Source organism: Ambystoma mexicanum, chromosome 13 (assembly GCF_040938575.1).
Source record: "Ambystoma mexicanum isolate Mex_15411 chromosome 13, UKY_AmexF1_1, whole genome shotgun sequence".
Classification (NCBI taxonomy): Eukaryota; Metazoa; Chordata; class Amphibia; order Caudata; family Ambystomatidae; genus Ambystoma; species Ambystoma mexicanum.
Window position 1 is genome coordinate 603485685 of NC_090938.1, and position 19700 is coordinate 603505384.

The window sequence follows — 19700 nt, forward strand, 5'->3', positions numbered from 1 at the left end:
TTTCCACCAGGTATGGGAGATCAGGGCGAGGGTGGCGTAAGATTGGGGCAGATGTGAATCTTGCTTTGAGTTTCTGGAAAGCTTCCTCGGCTTCTGTTGTCCACTGGAACTTTTTGTTGCTTTTCCTTAGCAATGACGTGATGGGATGCATGGTTTGCGAAAATCCTGGGATGCACCAGCGGTAGAAGTTTGCAAAACCCAGCAAACTTTGAACCCCCTTGAATGAATTTGGGGATGGCCAGTTCAGGATAGCATCTACCTTGTGTACATCCATTCGGGCTGAGAATAAAGCCCAGGAATTTCACCTCGGAGATGTGGAATGAGCACTTTTCGAGCTTGGCGTAGAGCTGGCGTTGACAGAGTTTCTGCAATACGGATCGGACGTGTTTAACGTGGTCCTGCTTTGATGCAGAATATACTAGAATATCGTCGATGTACACTAGAGTACAGACATCACTCAATTCCCGTAGGACATCGTTCATGAAGTATTGAAATGCTGCAGGCGTGTTGCAAAGGCCAAAGGGGATTACTTGATATTCGTACAAGCCGTATTTGGTGCGAAAAGCGGTTTTCCATTCGTCCCCGTTTTACGCGAACAAGGTGATATGCCCCCCTCAGGTCTAGTTTTGTGTAGATTTGGGCATCTTTGACTTAATCAAGCAATTCAGGGATCAGTGGCAGGGGGTAGCGTTTTTTTACGGTAATCTGGTTCAGTGCGCGATAGTCTATGCATGTTCTCAAGTCCCCCTCCTTTTTCGGTACGAAGAATAGAGGACTGGCTGCTGGAGACTTCGAGGGACGGATGAACCCGTTGGCCAGGTATTGGTCAAGATAGGCCTTTAGGTGCTGGTTTTCTGGTTCTGTGAGTGCATAAATTCGCCCACAAAGGATTTGTGCGCCAGGTATCAGGTCGATTTTGGCAATCGTATGGTCTTTGCTGTGGCAGGGTATTAGCCTGTTCTTTCTGAAAGACATCTTGAAAGTCCTGGTATTCACTTGGTAGGGTGCCGATTGCCACAGTCACAAGCGTGGAGGTTCTGGTGTCTATTGGTTGTTTCTCTTGGCGATAACATGTGTGGGCGCAAGTCTCGGGTAAGGCCAATTCTTTTGCTCGCCAATCGATTCGAGGATTGTGAGCTACCAACCATGGCATTCCCAAAATCAACCGGAACTGTGGTGCCTTAATGAGGTTGAAAATGATAGATTATTGGTGTCCATCCTGGCACAGAAGGGTTAAAGCTGCAGTGCATTGGGATGCTGGACCAGAAGCTATTTCCGTTCCGTCGACAGTGTAATTCCCAACGGCTCCACTGTCAATGTACGCTCTTACTGCGTGCATCCGAGATGGTTGTTGGTGATTGATCAAGATCACAGATAGTGCAAAATGGGAGGTCTGTAGTTCACTCTCTACGCTTGACAAGTGGACCCCTACAGTTGCCGGGCTGGGGAGTTTTCCGATTCCTTGATGGTATCTTCCTACCGTCCTCCTCGGTGGCTTCACAGGGCACTCTTTAAGGAAATGACCTGACCTTCCACAGTACAGACATAACTGCTGCTGTCTCCTTTTATCCCTTTCCGCTTTAGTCAAGGGGGGGATCTGACCCCCCCCCCCCACCCGATTTGCATTGGTTCTCCTGAACCTTCCGTTGTGCGGGCAATGTTGTCCTTTGAACGCACATACATAGGGCGGGGGTCCGGTCTGGTTCGATCTGCTCTTCGGTCCTGCAACCTATGATCCAGTTGAACAACAAGGTCCATGAATTCTGAGCAGTCTTTTGGGGGGTTCACTACTTGTGCAAGAACATCCTTGAGCTCCCCCCGCAACCCCTGATGAAATAACGTGGTTCTCTTCTCCACTGGCCATTCTGCTTCAACTACGAGTCTATTGAACGTGGCTATGTATGTTAATAGGTCTTGATTCCCTTGGCGTAGGGACAGAAGTTCGTTGTCTAATGCAGTTCGTTGTCTAATGCCTGCCCATGAGTACGATGGGCGAACAGCTTTTCCATCTCCTGCTGAAAGCCCGTGAAGTCATGCAGCAAAGGATCGTCTTGGGCCACAAAGGGTACAGACCAGTCCGCGGTGCTACCACTCAGGTAGGATAGCACAAAAGCGACCCGTGATTGGTCATTCGGAAAGGCCCCTGGTCTACAAAGGAAGTGCAGGCGGCACTGGTTCATGAATGTTGCAAACCTCTTGGGATCCCCCGTAAATCGTTCGGGCGGGGCCAAGGGAACTGCCCCAGGAAGGGTTATCTGAACGATATTGGCTGATGGTGCTGGCATCGAGAGCACGCTTCCCGGCAATGGTGCATGCCCTGCTTGTAACTGGAGAAGTTGCCGGCTTAAATCATCAGTGCGTTCTTTGGCTACTATCAGCTCTCTCCTCAGGGTGTTGGTCTCCTGCCTGGCTGCATGTACTTCGGAACGTAGCTGCCCCAACATGTGGGCTAACTGGTCGGTTTCTGGCTTTTCCATGACGCCCAGGTGGATTTTGATGTGAGGCTTTCTGTTCTGTAACGCTCACCTGTTATCCACAGGGACGGCACTCAGCCTGTTCTGACCTCTTACGACCTCGAACCCTTCCCTGGAGTCTACTCGACTGGAGACTGGGCCTGAAACACAGGATTGGTAGAGTTCAACTCCCAATTGTCTGTGTGCTTGAACCCCTTCTTCCCCGGGGTCCAACCCTTCCCTTTGATCCACAGCTCACCTTGTTTTCTTGGAAAGTGTGTTCTCCGTCCTGTTTTCAGCGCAGGGGCGCGTTGATTGATGCGGGCTCGTTGCTGCCTAGTTACTTCACTGGCAAGAGTCCGACAGGTAAGTATAATGAGTCTTTGGAACAGTTCTCTAACTTCGTTCCTTTCCTTCCTTAGATGATGGCTGGCGTCTGGGGATGGCGACGTGCTGCTGAGGTGAGTAGCGCTGAAGGTTAGTGAGAGCGCGATGCACGATGCGACCCTTTCGTATTTGTATTGAAGGGAGTTATTTTTCTGTGTCTTTTAGGTGCCGCGACGTTTTCAGCGTGGATGCCGGTTATGAAGAAGAAATGCAGTGAGTAAGTGCGATATGCGGCGCCTCTAGATGTTTCCACGCTAACCTGGAGTGTCTCTTTCCTCTTGCAGATGGATGAGAAGTTCCGGAGACAGAGTTCCCCCAGAGCGGCTGGGATTCAGGTAAACGTTTGAAGCTTGTACAGTCTTTAAAAATAAGCAAAGATTTGCAGAATGCTTACTAATGCTTTTTTTTCTGTTCTTTTCCCTTTTCCTTAGGAAGCGGCGTGCCGGGATGGGAATGACACCGCCAAAGATGCCCGCAGAACAGAAGGAGCGAAGAATGAACAGCAGAAGCGCCGCAAGGTAAGGCTGTTCCTAACAATGTTCTTGTTCTTGCAGGAGCTGAGCGCAGAAGAAAGATGCAGGCCTACTGGAGACGGATCCGAACACGGTGAGTGTCACGCTGCAGGTGCAGAAAACACAAAGCATTTTTCTCAGCCTGGGCGTGGCTTAAATAGTCTCTGGGTATCCCCGGTGTCTCTGGGCTGAACCACACCCAAAAGACTAGATTGCACATGCAGTTCAATGAACCGAAATATGTGGGGGCATCCATCTTGTCCCCATCAATGCACTACAAGACCAATCCCCAATGTTATCCTATGGGAGTGAGTGAGTGAGTCTAGTGCCACACACACGCCAAGTCTGACTCCAAGTGGGTCTTTGGAGGGATGGAGAGGCCCTTGAGGGCCATGTAGGTGATCGTGGCCTGGCTCCAGCCTGACATCTTGGAGGGCTCGGGACATGAGGGGCAGGAATCATGACACTTTCAGATGTCATTAAATTTTGAATTTTCAGTAACAACCGTCATACATACTTATCAACAAACAACCTCTTCCCTGGTTCAGTACTCAAATCTTGACCATGAAATCTGCAAATACTTCTTCAAATCCATTAAAATAATCTGTCGCAACCTCATCTTTACCCTGTACGCAAGCTGTTAACTTGTCCCAAACAATTATTTTTTCTGGTATTAAAATTTTCAATATCTGTACTATTCGCGCTGGTAAGGCTAACATGACCGGCGGTGGTTTCTCGCAAGCTTTCCTGTTTGCATCACTTCTAATCAAATCTTGCCATGTATCACCCATAATATCAATCTCATCTGTATTTCTAATCTGTTTCCAAATGTCTACAGGAAGAATCACAGGAAATAGATCAATATCACTAATTGTAAAAACAGACGAATTCAAAACTGACTCAATTTCCTTATAAAATCCCGCCAGATTTTTCCTAAGATCAGGGATTGTTGCAGAGAGTCGCCCCTCGAATCGTCCGTTGAAAGCCCCGCAGACCTCGACTTCCGTGGCTTGGACACCTTACCTACCGACAACTTCTTCTTGGACACCTTACCTACCGACAACTTCTTCTTGCGCTCCCGCAAGGCTTTGGACGTGAGCGACTGGCAGTCGACACAGTCATCTGTGTCATGGGCCTCCCCGAGGCACCAGAGACAGGCGTTTTGCGAGTCCGTCACCGACATCTTGGACCCACAGTCCCCGCACTTCTTTAAGCCCGGACGCGGGGTGGAAGACGAGGTAGACATCTTCACGAAGAATATACTTCACAATATTCGAAGAACCAAGACCGAACAGAAACTCCAAAGAGTCGAGGCGCGCCGAGATCTCCGAAGCGAACACGTTCGCGGAAAAAACGGAACTGAGGCTACGGGCGTTGTGCGTCCTACTTATAACATCCAGTGACGTCAGCCGTCAGAGGAGGTCCTCGAGGGCGGCGTATCGACATTATCGGCGCAGGACGCAGACGCCGAAGATTTTCCAAAGCAGCGCAGCTGTGGTGATTATATGTCATAGATATGGAATACGTCGGAGGACTATCCCATCGAAAGAACGTTACCAGGTAAGAGAGTAACTTGTTCTTCTCTCATAGGCAATTGTAAACTAGGCGTTTCCTCATTCGTTCGCTTGCTAAGCAATAAAGCTAAATCAAGTGAGAAGGCAGCCCATCCAGTTTCAGGCAAAAATGATCTTTTGTATATTGTCATTAAATCAGGGGGGCAACATAAATTCTTTTTCAAACACTCATCTTGCAAATACTCAACCATTACCTGCAATACCTTCCTCTGCATCTCTAGTGTATACTGATTAAACGTATCATGCACTTCTATTGGGGTAATGGTGGCATATGTAATCCATCTAAGCGCCTCTCGCGTACACATTTTAATTTCTTCACAAACAGGTTTTAACGGTGGCAAAAATCGCTGCTGAACATATGGCACTACCTGTTGTTTCCCTTTTTTTATCTCTTCGGTCAATTGATCAAGCTCACTTTTAAACACAAATAGCCGGCCTACATGTTCTTGTACTTCCGACGCTCCATCCCGCATACGAGAAAAAACATTTAGATCTCGTAACTCCTGCGGTGCCAATGTACCAGTCATTTTTTTCCATTCCTCTACAAGATACTCCCCCCATGCATTCTAACAATACCTGTTGTTCGCCAAGCTTCTTATAGTCATACATCTGCATGGATCCCTCATCATTGCCTTCAATGTACGTTTCTGCCCACTCTTTCAGCTGCTCTTTTCTCTCTTTGCTAACCGTACTACGAGTTACTCTGGTGCTTCCTTTCAGCACAGGCCCCACCTCTACTGCAGTAGCCGCTAACTCACGCTCACTCGGCAATGGAGGAAATGGTGTCACGTGCACAGGGGGAGATGGTGCAGATGGACCAACGAGGGGGGGTGGCTGCAACTGAGGTGGAGGAGCGATGGGAAGAGGGTCAATACTTCTTTGAGGACCATAATTTCTTCGTTCATTCAAAATTGTTTATTAGCTCATCCGATGTATGCAAATCTTGTTGTGGATATATTTTTTGTACGCCTATTTGAAAGGCCCTGGCCATTCTTCTTAGATCCTCTGTTACTTTAAGCTCGTCAAGTTCTAGCGCTTTCTCTGTGTTTGATTTGTGTCTACGTGCATGTTTCTTCCTACTTCTCAAACAGAGATTAGCTTCCCTGCTCCAGTCTCACGTGACTTTGAATGCTGCTGGACGTGCCTTCTTGTGTAGCAATACTGATTCTAAGTGTTCTATACGTGCCAATTCAAAAGTCCCATCGTTGGGCCACTGCAAGTCTGATACATGTCTGGTCTGCCTATGCCAAATTGCGTTAAACATTATCGCCCCTATTCCATACTTCACATACATTTCAAACGCTGGCGACCCTACGGGTGGCGCAACCTGGCCAGTTTCCAAAGATTGTCTACCGCAGTGGAAAAATCCCACTAGACAGGAAGACAATTTCCCAGGCATACTTGAGCTTAACTCATACCTTACCCTGGGTGTTTGATCTTGCAAGAGCAACACTCAATATCAGGGTGATTAAGTATCGGGGCACGACTCACCTGATCAGTTCGTCACACAAGACGCAATTCGTCCGTATACAGACGCAACCAAGAATCGTTGTGACTGCATATCTGACTCAATCTGCCTCATTTCGGTACCCTCGCCTCGATGCTCTCTGGACACTGCTCATCGATCAGGGACCGGCTGTGTACAGATCTGCAAAGCAGTCTCATCACTTTTACAGGGGCGCCCCGAACACCTTTCGATCCCGGCTCAACGGCCTCGTCCTCGATTTGTTTTTGCCTTCAAGTATACGATGGAGCAAAAGGGGGAGGGTACCTATTCGGGCGCCATCTTTTGCTAGGCCCTGAAGACCCTCCGCATATGGAAACTAAGGTACAATCACCATATACTAGTGATACGGCGGACACGAGGTTCGATTTTCCAAGTACTATTGTTTATTGCAAAAAATACGCTCAGTCGGCCGACTGGGGTCTAACGTCTCGCAATGTGTGTCACCCAGACCTCGTGAGACGCAAGAGAGTGAACATCATTCAAACAGTTACATATACAGAAAAAAACAAGCCTTCAAGGCACATCGGAACCGCCCATAATCTTCTTCAGCTAGGGTTCGGTGATTGACAATTATGACAAATATGACACATTATGACAAGTTTTTTGTCTCAATCTGTTATACTTAGCAACAGTTGCAGACATAGTTCTTTGTTATACAGAACATAAAGCACTTGTTCGAGGATATCGTGTTAGAGATAGAGAGAGGGAGAGGGAGAGAGAGAGAGAGAGAGAGAGAGAGAGAGAGAGAGAGAGAGAGACACATTCTACTGCATGTTATCTACTAGTTTCTATTTGTGAACTAGGGGTCAGCCTGTTCTAAGGAAGATCCGTGAAGGAGGACCGTTGGAAAAGTCTAAATCATGCTTTAACTGCCTGTTTCTACAGTTGTAGGGAGACAGGCCGGCACCTGGGCCGCTGATTAAATGCCGTTTCTGCTTGCTTTCAAGGACTCAGTGAGAGAGGAAAACAATGTATTTCTGTACTGTTTGGCATTCCTGTCTGGGCTGATCTTTCAACATGCAAGCTGCGGCCTCGTACCGTGTGTGAGCTTTCAGAATATAATACGCTTTGCAAAGCATTTTAACAGAAGGGAAAAAAGCAAATGGCGGATGTTACACAAGATGGACGCCCTATGGTTATACTGACGATTCTGTGTTTGCGATGTTGGTCATTTGATGCAATTGGTTTTTGGGCAGTATAATATACCCTTTACACTTGGCTTGGGTCGTTTCTGGACTTACAGTAGAGTATAAAGTGTATCAGCCCGGGAGAACGATATTTGGTGAGATAACTACAGGGAATGACCCCAGGCAAGCCTTGATGTGTACATTGCACAAAGCTTGGTCGTACAGCCAATTGATCAGTTGCCAGGGCGCAATCATAATGTTGCGTCTTATCCTCAATTTTAGCTAGATCGAATTATCATCGACATAGGGACTACACTCAGTCCAATGACCGAGAAATGTAACAGTACTGTTTTTATTTCTATCTCGCTAAACGAGGTACTCCTAGTGACCCTCCGTGAGTGTTCCACTGTGAAGTTCAGGAGACTTGGCTCGTGAGAGACTTCCAAGGTAATCTTCGCCCACAGCCTACAGACCGCAAGCTTCCACAGTGAGTTCCGTGACTGTAGCCCAAGTTCAAGCCTTATTGCCTGAACTGGAACCGAGCAGGCTATGCCCAACAAAGAGCAAAGTATTTTCGCCTCCAGCCATTCCAACCATCCCACTGATCTCTCTGGGAGTATCTCAAAGGCATACATTATCCCTGGTATAATCAATTGCGTGTAACCATTTAGCTTGGCCTCGAGAGACCCCTCCCACCCTGTCTATTAGCAATACTCCTAAGAGCAAGCCATTTGGTCCAGGCCTTGCTAAAAGCAATCCCGCCCATATGGGACTGGGCTTTGGAAGCCTTGACTGTCATACTCAGATACTTATATTCGGCTACTTGTCCCAGGGGCTGGCCATCTATTTTCTATACAAAGGTCGGGCACTGTGTGCTCGCCTCCCGGTGGTTACAGTTTTTGTCTTAATGACATTTACCTTAAGGCAATTTCACCTCGCATAGACACTTAATGCGTCCAAAGAACGCTGTAACCCCATAGCTGTCGGATCAAAGATGACTGTGTTGTCGGCATGAGTGAGGCAATGTATGGCCTCACTGCCAAATCTGGGGGGGTGGTTATTCACTGATCTTCAACAAGGTTCAAAGTTGGACACATAAAGATTGTATAAGGTTGGGGCAAGCAGAGAGCCCTGCTTCAACCCTCTGTGGATATGGGTTTTCCCAGGTTGCCTGTTTGTGCGAGGCGTATCTGTACCTGAGTATCAGAATGTAACTGTTTCAGGAAATACCTATATCCCCCAACTCTCCAACTTATACCAAAGTTTCCCCCGATAGACACTGTCAAATGCTGAGCTATAGTCAACAAAGCACATATACAGTACTTGATCCGGGGTTTGTAGTGTACCTGAAATTAAAGTGAAAAGAATCCACAGAGGATGGCTTGTAGAGCAATTTTTCCTGAATCCTGTCTGCGTGAGATTCAGGAGGGCTCGGTTTTTGGCCCAGTTTGACAGTGCAAATATCTTGGATCCACTCTCCAACATGGGCAATAGTCTATAGTTCTCAGGCAACTGCCGAGGGCCCTTCTTATGGGCGGGGATTAATACAGATTGTTGCCAGGTCCTGGGGATGATGCCCGTCTCTCAGATGTGGAGAAATAGTAACCGCAAAGCCACTGCCCAATATTCAGGTTTGCTCTTGAAAATGATGTTACAAAATCCATCTAGGTCAGCTGAGCAAGAAGCTGATAGTTTACTGATTATCAGGTACATATTTGCTTCCTCCATCAGCCTCCCAACCTCAGTGTTCACCATGGGTCTGCAGGGTGGAGTCGTAAGAAGACTCCTGTTCCACCCAGTAGTTTTCCCTGATATAAATTTCCCAATGGGTCCCAGCTACAGCACAAAATATCTTTGATTAATGTATTCATTAACATCCAGGTGGTGGTAGCCTTGCTGTATCCGTGATTTATAAGCCAACGTTTAAATATACCTTTGAGGGCAGAGATTTCTTCTTTGCTCACTTTAAGGCTAGTGTGGTATTGTCCTCTAACCAGGCGAGTGGCCACCCTTAGCTCTCTCTTCCTGCTGGCAATCACTGCGTCATAGGGGGTTCCCAGCTTTTTTTATTCTACACCTAGTAATGATGGACCTGTCATATTGTGGTGCATACCTCGCAACCAAAGTATCCACTTCCAACTACAGGACTGTACTGTCAACATCCCCCTGGTTTCCACCCTCATTAATCTAGTATTTAGTTCTTGTATATATCCCTGCGTCCAGCAAAGTCCATTTCCCTGGACATTGGCCATAGGATTGTATGCTATCTGCTGAATAACTTCGGTTTTAGTGACCTGATTTGTCATATTCAAAATAGCTCGATCATTCATTGGTGCTGGCAAGATGTTCAGCAAGGGGGAATGTTTACAAAATGGGCCATTCAGAAAGATAAAGCCAAGGCAGCTATAATGTCTGCCATTAGTCCATGCATGGCATGCATCATTTGTTGCAGGATATAAAAGCTGTAAATCAAATTCCCCCAACAAGTCCTTCCAATCCTGACCCTGTTTATGATGTTTGGTTTTAGTTCCTACAATGTTGATGAATTTTATTATTGAATGTGGCGATTTCTATTACCTTGCATCAAATTTGCATTCTATGTGTTTCTTTTTTCATAAATAAAAATTTCAAAAGGTGTATTTAAACCATAACGTCAAAAGAAAACATTGTTGGTACGTGGCTAGACTGTCCTGCTTTGCTGCGGCAAGTCTGGTTACATTTTCTACCCCTGGCATGACATTCTTTCAAGTAAACATAAGTGTTCTGTGACTCCAATGACCTACATTGGTGCAGCTATTTTCTAATTGCAACATGACATTTTCGAATGGATTGTGTCCTCCCACGTATTCCTTATCTTTGATAAATCCACTTCCAGCTTGCTGGCCTCAGAAAATATTTTCACAGTAGAGGGTGCTGCGTGTCGACATCCCTCGAGTCGGTTTCCCACGAAGGTCACTGTATCGGCGCAAACGTCACCGTAGGTATAAATAGTGTCGCGCAGCGTCCGTTGCTCAGTTCCGTTTATCCGCGCTTCGTTAGCCTCGGAGACGCAACGCTTGGTTCCTCAGTAATTCTTCTTAATTTTCGATTTCCTTGAAGTAATCTTCAAATCTACGATGGTATCTTCCTCCACTTCATCGACGCCATGATCCGGCTTAAAAAAATGTCGGGATTGTGGAAAAAAGTTGTCGTTAACCGATCTTCACAGGATCTGCCTGTGGTGCCTGGGCTCAGAGCACCAGTGTGAGGAGTGTATGTCCATGACGGCAAAGGCCTTGAGGGAGGGTAGGGGGAAGCTGGAGAAAGGTAAAACTGTTAAATCCTCTACCCCTTTGAAATTGTCCTTGGTCGAGACATTTGTCTCCTCGCCATCGGAGAAAACATTCCCGCTAGAGATCTCGAAGTGGTTCTCGCCGCTCATCCAGATCGAGACAAACCAAGAAGAGGCGTCATAGATCACCTTCCTCTTCATCTTCTAACTCACCAGAAAGGGTCACCTGCCCCACTAAACACAGCTCTCCAGCTAAGTGGGAGGAATTTTGCAAAGAAATGCTAAGGGTCTTTGAGAATGTGGCCTTGTCCCCCTCGGAGATGCCGAGAGGTGATGCCCCGGGTGAAGGACCCGAAAAAGAAAAACGCTGTGAGTCGTCTACCTCGGTAAATTAAAAACCCTCGAGAGCGTCACAAACCCTTGAGAAGAGACAAAGGCCCTCCGCATAAAACTGCGTCTTCAATGCCGTCGTCAACCCCGATTAAGGAGAGGCCATCGAAGCCTCATGCCCCAACGGCACCATCGGTACCCAGGGCGTCGAAGGATCCTTCAAGGGTGTCGAAAGGGACCTCAGCCCCATCGACGACATCGAGTAAAATTCTGAATATCTCGATGACATTGAGGTCATACTCTAGTATATCGACGCTGTTTGTAGTTTTGTGAAGACCTATGATGTCTACATCGACGACTACTACCCTATCTTAAGCAGTGTCGACCAATCTGGCTCCTTCATCGCTTGAAATGGGATTACTTCAGAGCTTTGTCCTCTATGAAGAAGGAGAAGACTCTGATACTGAAAGGCCGTTTGGTTTACAAACTACAAGAGTTCCTATTCCAAAGGAGCTAATATCAGAGGAAGTCAGATTAAGAGGTCTTCCGGAGTCTCTACAAGATGCCAGTGGCATAGATACCTCTCCAGAGGCTGACTTCAGCAGACCAGAACCTGGAGAGCATGCAGAAATGTCTTACAGATCTCTTATGGCGAGAATTATGGAATTTATGGGGTGGTCAGCACCTGCACCCTCTTTTCACCATGATGATTTAACTGACATCTTAGATAAAGGGCCTCAAGAAGACCCAATAGTTCCTTTTCATGCAGCATTACAGAGGAAAATAGCTGCAAATTGGGGAAACACCCGAGGTTATCCCTGCAGTAAACAAAATGCTCTCTGCAAAGTACAGAACGTCGGCCTCAGATCCTCTGTACTTGAGTAAGCATCCCACCCCAGAGAGCTTGGTAGTGCAGGCTGCGACTTCGTCAAGCAGTAAATCGGCGTACCCCACTATCCCACAAGATAGAGATGACAAAAAATGTGATGCCATGTCCAAAAAGATCTTCTCGGCATGCAAAATGGCACTTAAGTCTGTTAACGCCACTTGCACGCTAGCGAGATTCAGCCACACTCATTGAGAGTGCGCTTAATCGGCGGCTGATCGTCTCTCGGAAGGGGAGGAACGAGACGCATTCTTGAATATCATCAAGGATGGGAAGGATGCGATGTGTGAGTCCCTTCAAACAGGTCTCAACTCTGCTGACAGCATCAGCAGAGCCATGGCGGCGAGTACCACAATCCGCAGATTTGCGTGGTTGCAGAAATCTGGTTTTGCTCCTGATGTACAAGCCAGACTTCTGAATATGCCCTTTGATGGCACCTCTCTATTTGGCAAGAAAGCTGATGACAGTTTCGAGACATTGCAAACCTCCAAGGCGGAAGCCAAATCCCTTAGGACTGCAATTCGTCAAACTCCAAACCAACCCACAGGTACGTCTTGGAGGGGGAAGCCCTTTCGTTTTTTACTCCACATTCGGAAAAGGCAGAGGGCAGCCAGCTCAAAGGGGCCAGAGACGATTCACCTGTGGTGGACGTGTCAAAGGTACCGAGTCCGCATCAGCAGGTGCTGCTTTGCCCTCAGCATCTATGTCAGCCGCTCCTAAACCCCTCTGAGGTCTCTCCACACAAAACACCAGTAGGAGGCAGGTTAACTCGACATCTGACAGAATGGCAGGCTATTATGTCGGATGCTTGGGAATTGGAGACAATTGCCCAGGGTTACTGCCTGCCCTTCCTCCACACTCCTCAGAGTCATCCACTGGGGAGCAACTCTTTGAAGTTTCCAGACCCGCTCCTTATGCAGGAGATTTTAGACCTGCTAGAAAAAGGTGCCTGTAGCGGAGAGGAACAAGGGTTGGTACTCCCCTTACTTCCTAATACCAAAAAAGGACAGAGGATTGAGACCCATCTTGGACTTGCGAGAGTTGAACAAATTCCTCAGGAAGGACAAGTTCAAGATGGTTACCCTTTCTCAGATCCTTCAGGCCCTCCAGTTTCAGCATTGGTTGGTATCTCTGGACCTTCAGGATGCTTACTTTCATGTGTCAATCCATCAAAAGTACCTGAGGTATGCCATTGGCAGTTCTCACTATCAATTTCGGGTTCTGCCATTTGGGCTAACCTCCGCCCGAGGGTCTTCACCAAGTTAATGGCGGCCGTGGCAACAAGTCTAAGGAGGGAAGGGATTCATGTCTACCCCTACCAGGACGACTGGTTGATCAGAGCAGTGTCCCCGGAACAAGCTCAGGTCCATCTAGATTATGCTCGCCACTTCCTCCACAAGCTGGGCTTCTCCCTCAACTTAAAGAAGTCACAGATGATACCATCACAGAGACTCCAGTTCATTGGAGCAGTCCTGGACCCATCCCTGGGAAAAGCCTTACCACGAGAGGTGAGGGCTCAAGAAGTTCTTCAGAAGGTGACCAGATTTCAAAATGCCCAGCGTCTACCAGCCTTCGACTTTTTGAGGTTGCTCGGCCTCATGGCATCCTGCTTTTTCTAATGCCAGAGGCTCGCCTGAGAATGAGGTATCTCCAGTGGGTGCTAAGGACCCAGTGGTCGCAATTCTCCAGAAGAATGTCAGATCTCCTACAAATTCCAAACAGAGTAGCACTGGACCTTCAGTGGTGGGCCTGTCGGGAGAACACCTTGAAAGGAGAACCATTTTGGCAACCATAGGTGGAGATAACACTAGTCACGGACGCCTCACTCACGGGGTGGGGAGCCTATGCCAACGACTTAACCATCAGCGGTCGTTGGTCTCCATTGGAGTCTAGACTACACATCAACCTGTTAGAGCTGAGAGCAATCAGGCTAGCACTGAAAGCTTTCCTGCCATCAGTACAGGGAAGAAATGTTCCAATAATGACAGACAACACAGTGGCCATGAACTACCTCAACAAAAGAGGAGGCGTAGGGTCACTGTCACTGTGCAGAGAGGCAATGCAGCTCTGTTTCTGGGCAATTCAAGAAGGAATCTCTCTATCGGCAGTTCACCTAGCCGGAGAGAAGAACACAGCGACGGATGCTCTGAGCAGGCAGACCAGTCTCCCACGAGTGGGAACTAGCTCAGGAAGTCCTTCAAGAGATCTTCAGCCTTTGGGGAACCCCTCAGGTAGATCTGTTTGCAACAAGTGTCAACAGGAAATGCGAACGATATTGCTCAAGGGAATTTTCCCCGAGAGGAGCTCTAGGAGATGCGTTTGTGGTGGACTGGGAGTTTCAGCTTCTGTATGTGTTTCCTCCAGTCCCCATCATTCCTCAAGTGATCAGGAGGTTGAGGAGATTCCAGAAACCCATGATTCTAATTGCCCTGGATTGGGCCAGGAGAACGTGGTACCCGGATCTTCTAGACATGTCCATCTATCCTCTGATTCGTCTTCCACAAAGAGAGGATCTTCTCTCTCAAGAGGAAGGTCAGGTTCTCCATCCGGATATAAGGACTCTCAACCTTCACGCTTGGTTTCTGAAAGGTTGAGATACAAAGATTGGGACCTCCCGGATGATGTAATGGAGATGTTGCTTTCGGCCAGAAGGCCAGCAACTAAATCTTTATACTGCTGCCGATGGAACAAATTCTGCAGCTGGTGTAGAGATAGGGATATTGACCCTTTTTCATGAAGTACACAGATGGTGTTATCTTTCCTACTATATTTGGCAAATTCAGGCCTTCAAGTTGGCAATCAAGGGTTACCTCGCTGCGCTGTCAATCTTTGAACGCACGGCTGAGGAATCTTTATATTTCAAGTTGCCTCTAGTCATTCAGTTTCTGAAAGGGTGGACTAATGTCTTTTCCCCCCAACTCCTTTTCAAGTTCCCCTGTGGGATTTAAATCTAGTCTTACAATTTCTAATGGGTACACCATTTGAACCTCTTCATTCCTGTCCATTAATGTTTCTCACTCTAAAAACAGTCTTCCTAGTGGCTTTAACTTCTCCCAGAAGAGTGAGCGAACTACAAGCTTTATCTTGCAAATCTCCACATACCATCTCTCACAAAGATAAGGTAGTTCTTAAAGTGAAGACAAATTTCCTCCCAAAGGTTGTCTCTGAATTCCATATCACACAAAAAATAACCTTGCCTTCATTTTACCCTCATCCTCACCCAGGGAAAGAGGAAGAGAGATTGCACAGGCTGGATCCAAGGCATGCCTTGGGTTTTTACATTAACAGACTTGCAAGGATTAGACAAGCAGATCAAGTGTTTGTGGGGTATGCAGGACATAAACTAGGTTTACCTATCACGAAACAGACCATCTCAAGATGGATAATACTGACTATCATAGAGTGCTATAAATTGTCAGGAAACAATCCTCCTCATACCTCAGGGCTCATTCAACCAGGGGTATCGCAGCCTCGTCCGCTCTCCAAAGAGGAGTTCCAATTAAAGACATCTACCCGGCTGCCACATGGTCGTCTGCACATACTTTCACCAAATTCTACAGTCTAGATTCCTCCACTAGCCAGGAGACTAAATTTGGGAAAGCTGTGTTGCACTCGGTGCATCTTTAAAAGGATCATTAGGTTGTACTCCCGCCTCCTATACATATTACTGCTTTGGGAGTCTTATCAAAGATAAGGAATATGTGGGAGGTCACAATCCATTCGAAGAACAAGTTACTTACCAACTGTAACGTTGTTTCGACTGGATGTTCAACCCACGTATTCCTTATCGCCTCTCCCATCCTTCCTTGCAGTAAAACTTCCTACGCTCCTTCAAGGGTACTAACCATCTCATACTGGGCAAATGCAGCACCTCAAAACGGAAGTGAGCAACGGATGCTGCGTGAGACTATTTATACCTATGGTGACCTCTACTGTGAAAAACAAGTTCAGAAACAAGCAAGCTGGAAGTGGATTTATCAAAGATGAGGAATATGTGGGAGGAACATCCAGTCGAAAGAACGTTACAGTTGGTAAGTAACTTGTTCTTCTACAGGCAAAGCCAACAAGCACATTCTAATTTATGGGGGCGGGAGAGAATTCTGGCCCGCCCTTATCCTTGGTGGTTGGTTCAAACTCCCTCACTACGCGCTGTCGCTTCCGCATTTTCGTAGGAAAGATTTGCACCCCTCCAATTAAAATATTTGGCTGCCAACACAGCTACCATCTGACAAAGTAAGAGATTTTTAAATACCGGTCTGTGGGCAGCAACCCATGTGCACGGCTTGGATTTCAAATTGTTGCAGTGCCTTTAAGGATTAAGGATTAAGGAATACTTTGTGATGTATGAAGGGAATAAGAAAAAACGAGTTGCTTTTATGTGGTGTGGGCCACAGAGCCGTGCGAGTTTTGGCTTTTAAGGGTTTCATTGCTGCTTTTGTCTGCAATAGGTTTTGCCTATGTCTTTCGCTCTCTTCTGAACATGTTTCTGCAAGTTATATTTTTTTGTTCTCGATTTTACAGAAACACTTACGTTTGACATGGAGCTGACTGCAGAGTGTGCCTCATCGCCGATGTGACATACGGTGTTCAGCGACCCATCGCTGTAATTTTCCTGACCACCCAAAGAAAAAAAATGGAACTGCGATGCTGTTTTTAGTTCCATGTTTGTGTTCACTTCCAGTGCACCGCTCTGTTGTGTTCATGTTTATTTCACATAAGCAACATGTTTTGGAAGACTCTGGATCACTCTGTGCCGGCATACTTGATCTTTCATTGCATAAAAATGTGTTGGTGTTGTGAACACACACGGAGAAGAGCCTTTAAGCAAAACCCTTTTTTAAATTTTTTAATTTTTAAAAAGTGCCTTTTAATGCTTTTGAACCTATTGTAGTTTGCGGAATAGCAAATGTAAGGGGCTCTTTTCCGATTATTAGTTTTTCTCACAAGGGGTGGTTTAGTTGATCTTAAAAGTCTGATCATCTGAATATGTCCTGAACGAAACGAAGAATGAAAAATTGGAGGCAACCTTCTCCTATTCACGAGATTGGGAAGAAACCTGTTTCATAGTTGTTGGATTCTGCAGCATATTGACACTTGCGGCTGTGGCAAAGGCTTTGGAGACCTGTGCAGGAGGTCTTGACCAGACGTACAATGACGCACATTGTCCCTAGCCCCAACCTGATTAAGCCGTAGGAAATGTGATGTCTTGCAGTGTGTGTTGAGCTTCAATAAGCACGATAACATGTATACATCTTAACAGGCGTACTCTTAATTTGATGTAAATTGTCACCCTGTCTAAGTTACTGTAAAAGTATCCTGGCATTTTGCTTCTATCAATTGGGTACATCTTGCTTTGCCTGTACAGAGGTAATGATTTAAACCATGAGGGTGAGCGCAGAAGCTACTCGCTGTTTTATGTAAGTGAGCTGCGGTTCATTGTATTTAAACTCTATACTGCTGTATAGTAGTTGCATGTTGGAAAGGTCTCCTTTATGTCGTGAATGTAAACATGATCAGGAAGGGCAACTATGTGAATGTTTGAAAAGGATGCATCATATCTCACTCAGTGGATTTAAATAGTACCACAGCAAATTTATTTCACCATCGTCCTCATCAAAAGTCCAGTAGAATGAGTTAAGTAACTTTAATGTTTAATGTTCCACAACTCTGATTACCCCAAAGGTGAACATGTGTTTAAGTTTAACCCTTTGCGTCCCTGTCCCCTGGGTGGCCAGAGTGTTAGGGCAGAACGAGCCTTGCCTGTGAGTCCACTGGCTTTTGGGGTGGGTTGGTAAGAGGATAATTAGTCAAAGGAATTAATCCATTCCCACCATTGCCCAAAATTAGGAGGTGTCCTAAGGCAGGGGGCAAAATTTCAAGTTGCAAGCTACTAGATAGGCGTAAAATATCACTTGCCACTTCTGTTGTGCACATAGTCACAGCACACCATTTCTTACTCACCAAGAGTCAATTATCATTAGCCAATTGCTAGTGGCGAGTGTACATTTTGAGCCCTGTCCTAAGTGCACTTTTAAGTGTTACGTTTTCAAGACCGTAATATTGGGAACGTTACTTCTGCAAGCTTGCTAACGCTCCCACTGTCGCCTAGAACGTTTTGCACATTTTGGTTCTGAACACACTTACTTACATAGGCTACAAGGTCTATGCAGAATCATGCCTTTTCAGTGGTACTTTCCTCTTAAAGAATGGCCAGCAGCTTCCGCTTGATATTGGGCACCAGTGTTGAGGTGTCTGTTTTTACTCCTGAATAGAGCAGTGCTTCATTAGCCAAATAGAGGTCCTAATTGTTGTAACTTGTCTTTCACACCTAATATGTACCATGCCATTGTCCAAACAGGCAGGCAATGTTGTCAAGGGAACACGTTGTCCACCATATTGGATTATCGTTGGTATGTTTTATGCACATTGATAAAATCTAAAGAACCCATTGTATGCCTAATGTGGTTCTGACCTGCCCGTTCTGTTCTGTGTTTTCAGTGTCCCCGACTGGGTTGATGATACAAGGGCAGGAGATTACTGTGTTTGGAACTAAGAGTACAATTAACGAACATACACACATTATTTTAGCTGTTATTAGTCTGTATGATTGATATACATAGGTAGTATGACTTGATTTTGTTGCCATCCATCAAGACCAATGTGAAAACGGGGTAATGACTGTCTGCCTTTAACTGGCAGCAGATGTTGCTCCCATATTATACAAATCAGTATTCCCCAAAACCAGAATTCTAGTGCAGTGTATTGAGATTTGTACTTGAGGCCACCTGCTAAAGGGACCTTTATCTGTGATTTTGTAGGAGTGACCCTTAGGTTTTTATACAGTCAGTCATCCAAAAATGTAAAGGGACATTTTCGTGTGACCCAAAATATCTGCAACATGGTTTACATGCAGATATATTTTCCCTTATGTTTTTTGCTTTTTTTTAAAATGTAAGTTGACAGGAAAATCTTTGTTTTGTATTTCTTTCTTGACGTTATTGTGAATTCCTCTTTTTTGCTCTGTATTCCTTTTGCTTGTGTGTCCCGAGACCCTGTAAGCAGAATTATTGGACCACATGTTGGGTCATGCCCCACTGCCTTGGGGTCTAAAAGATCTGATTTACCTTCCTGTTAACATTTTAATATTTTATTCTGAATTTATTTTTATGAACAGATTTCTTTTTATGGATTGATTTTATAATTGTTGTCAAAGTATTGTTTAAAGTTTTTGTGTCACATTTTCAAGCTACAAAACCTATTGAAAATGCTGCTGTGCCCAATCCTCCAACAACACTAATATATAGTGTTTCTGCTTGGGATATTACAGGGTTAATGTATAGTATTCAAGTGATTTGCCTACCTAAGCAAGGATGGCAAACAAATAATGTCCCCAATATATGTAATGAAGCAATGGTTAATACTAGCAGTCTTTTTCAGTTAGTATGATGTTAGTCTGCAAATGGCATTTGTGGAGTGCTGCTTGAGGCTTAATGTGGATGGTTGATGAACAGATTTGTGGAAAGAGTGACCAGTGTACAAATGTTGCACAATTGGTAACAAACTGAGGAGGTTCATTGAACCCGTTTTGTAGATTATTTTTTTGAAGCACCTACTACAGTATAGATCAGGGATCTGCAACCTGCGTCTCTCCAG

The 19700-nt window shown here is 45.9% G+C and overlaps 1 protein-coding gene across 5 annotated transcripts in view; it reads left to right on the forward strand.

The window, feature by feature from the left end:
- The window catches only part of STAT3 (signal transducer and activator of transcription 3), a 609635-nt gene extending 590620 nt beyond the window's left edge, over positions 1 to 19015 (forward strand). For 3 of the 5 annotated variants that reach the window (XM_069634450.1, XM_069634452.1, XM_069634451.1), the window contains exon 24: positions 16569 to 16767. In XM_069634450.1, the coding sequence (XP_069490551.1) occupies positions 16569 to 16624 (56 nt within the window). In that variant the 3' untranslated portion in view covers positions 16625 to 16767. Of the gene's footprint in view, positions 1 to 16568 lie in introns of all 5 variants that reach the window. The other 2 variants (XM_069634449.1, XM_069634453.1) reach the window with 1 other exon arrangement.
- The last annotated feature ends 685 nt before the right edge of the window (positions 19016 to 19700 follow it).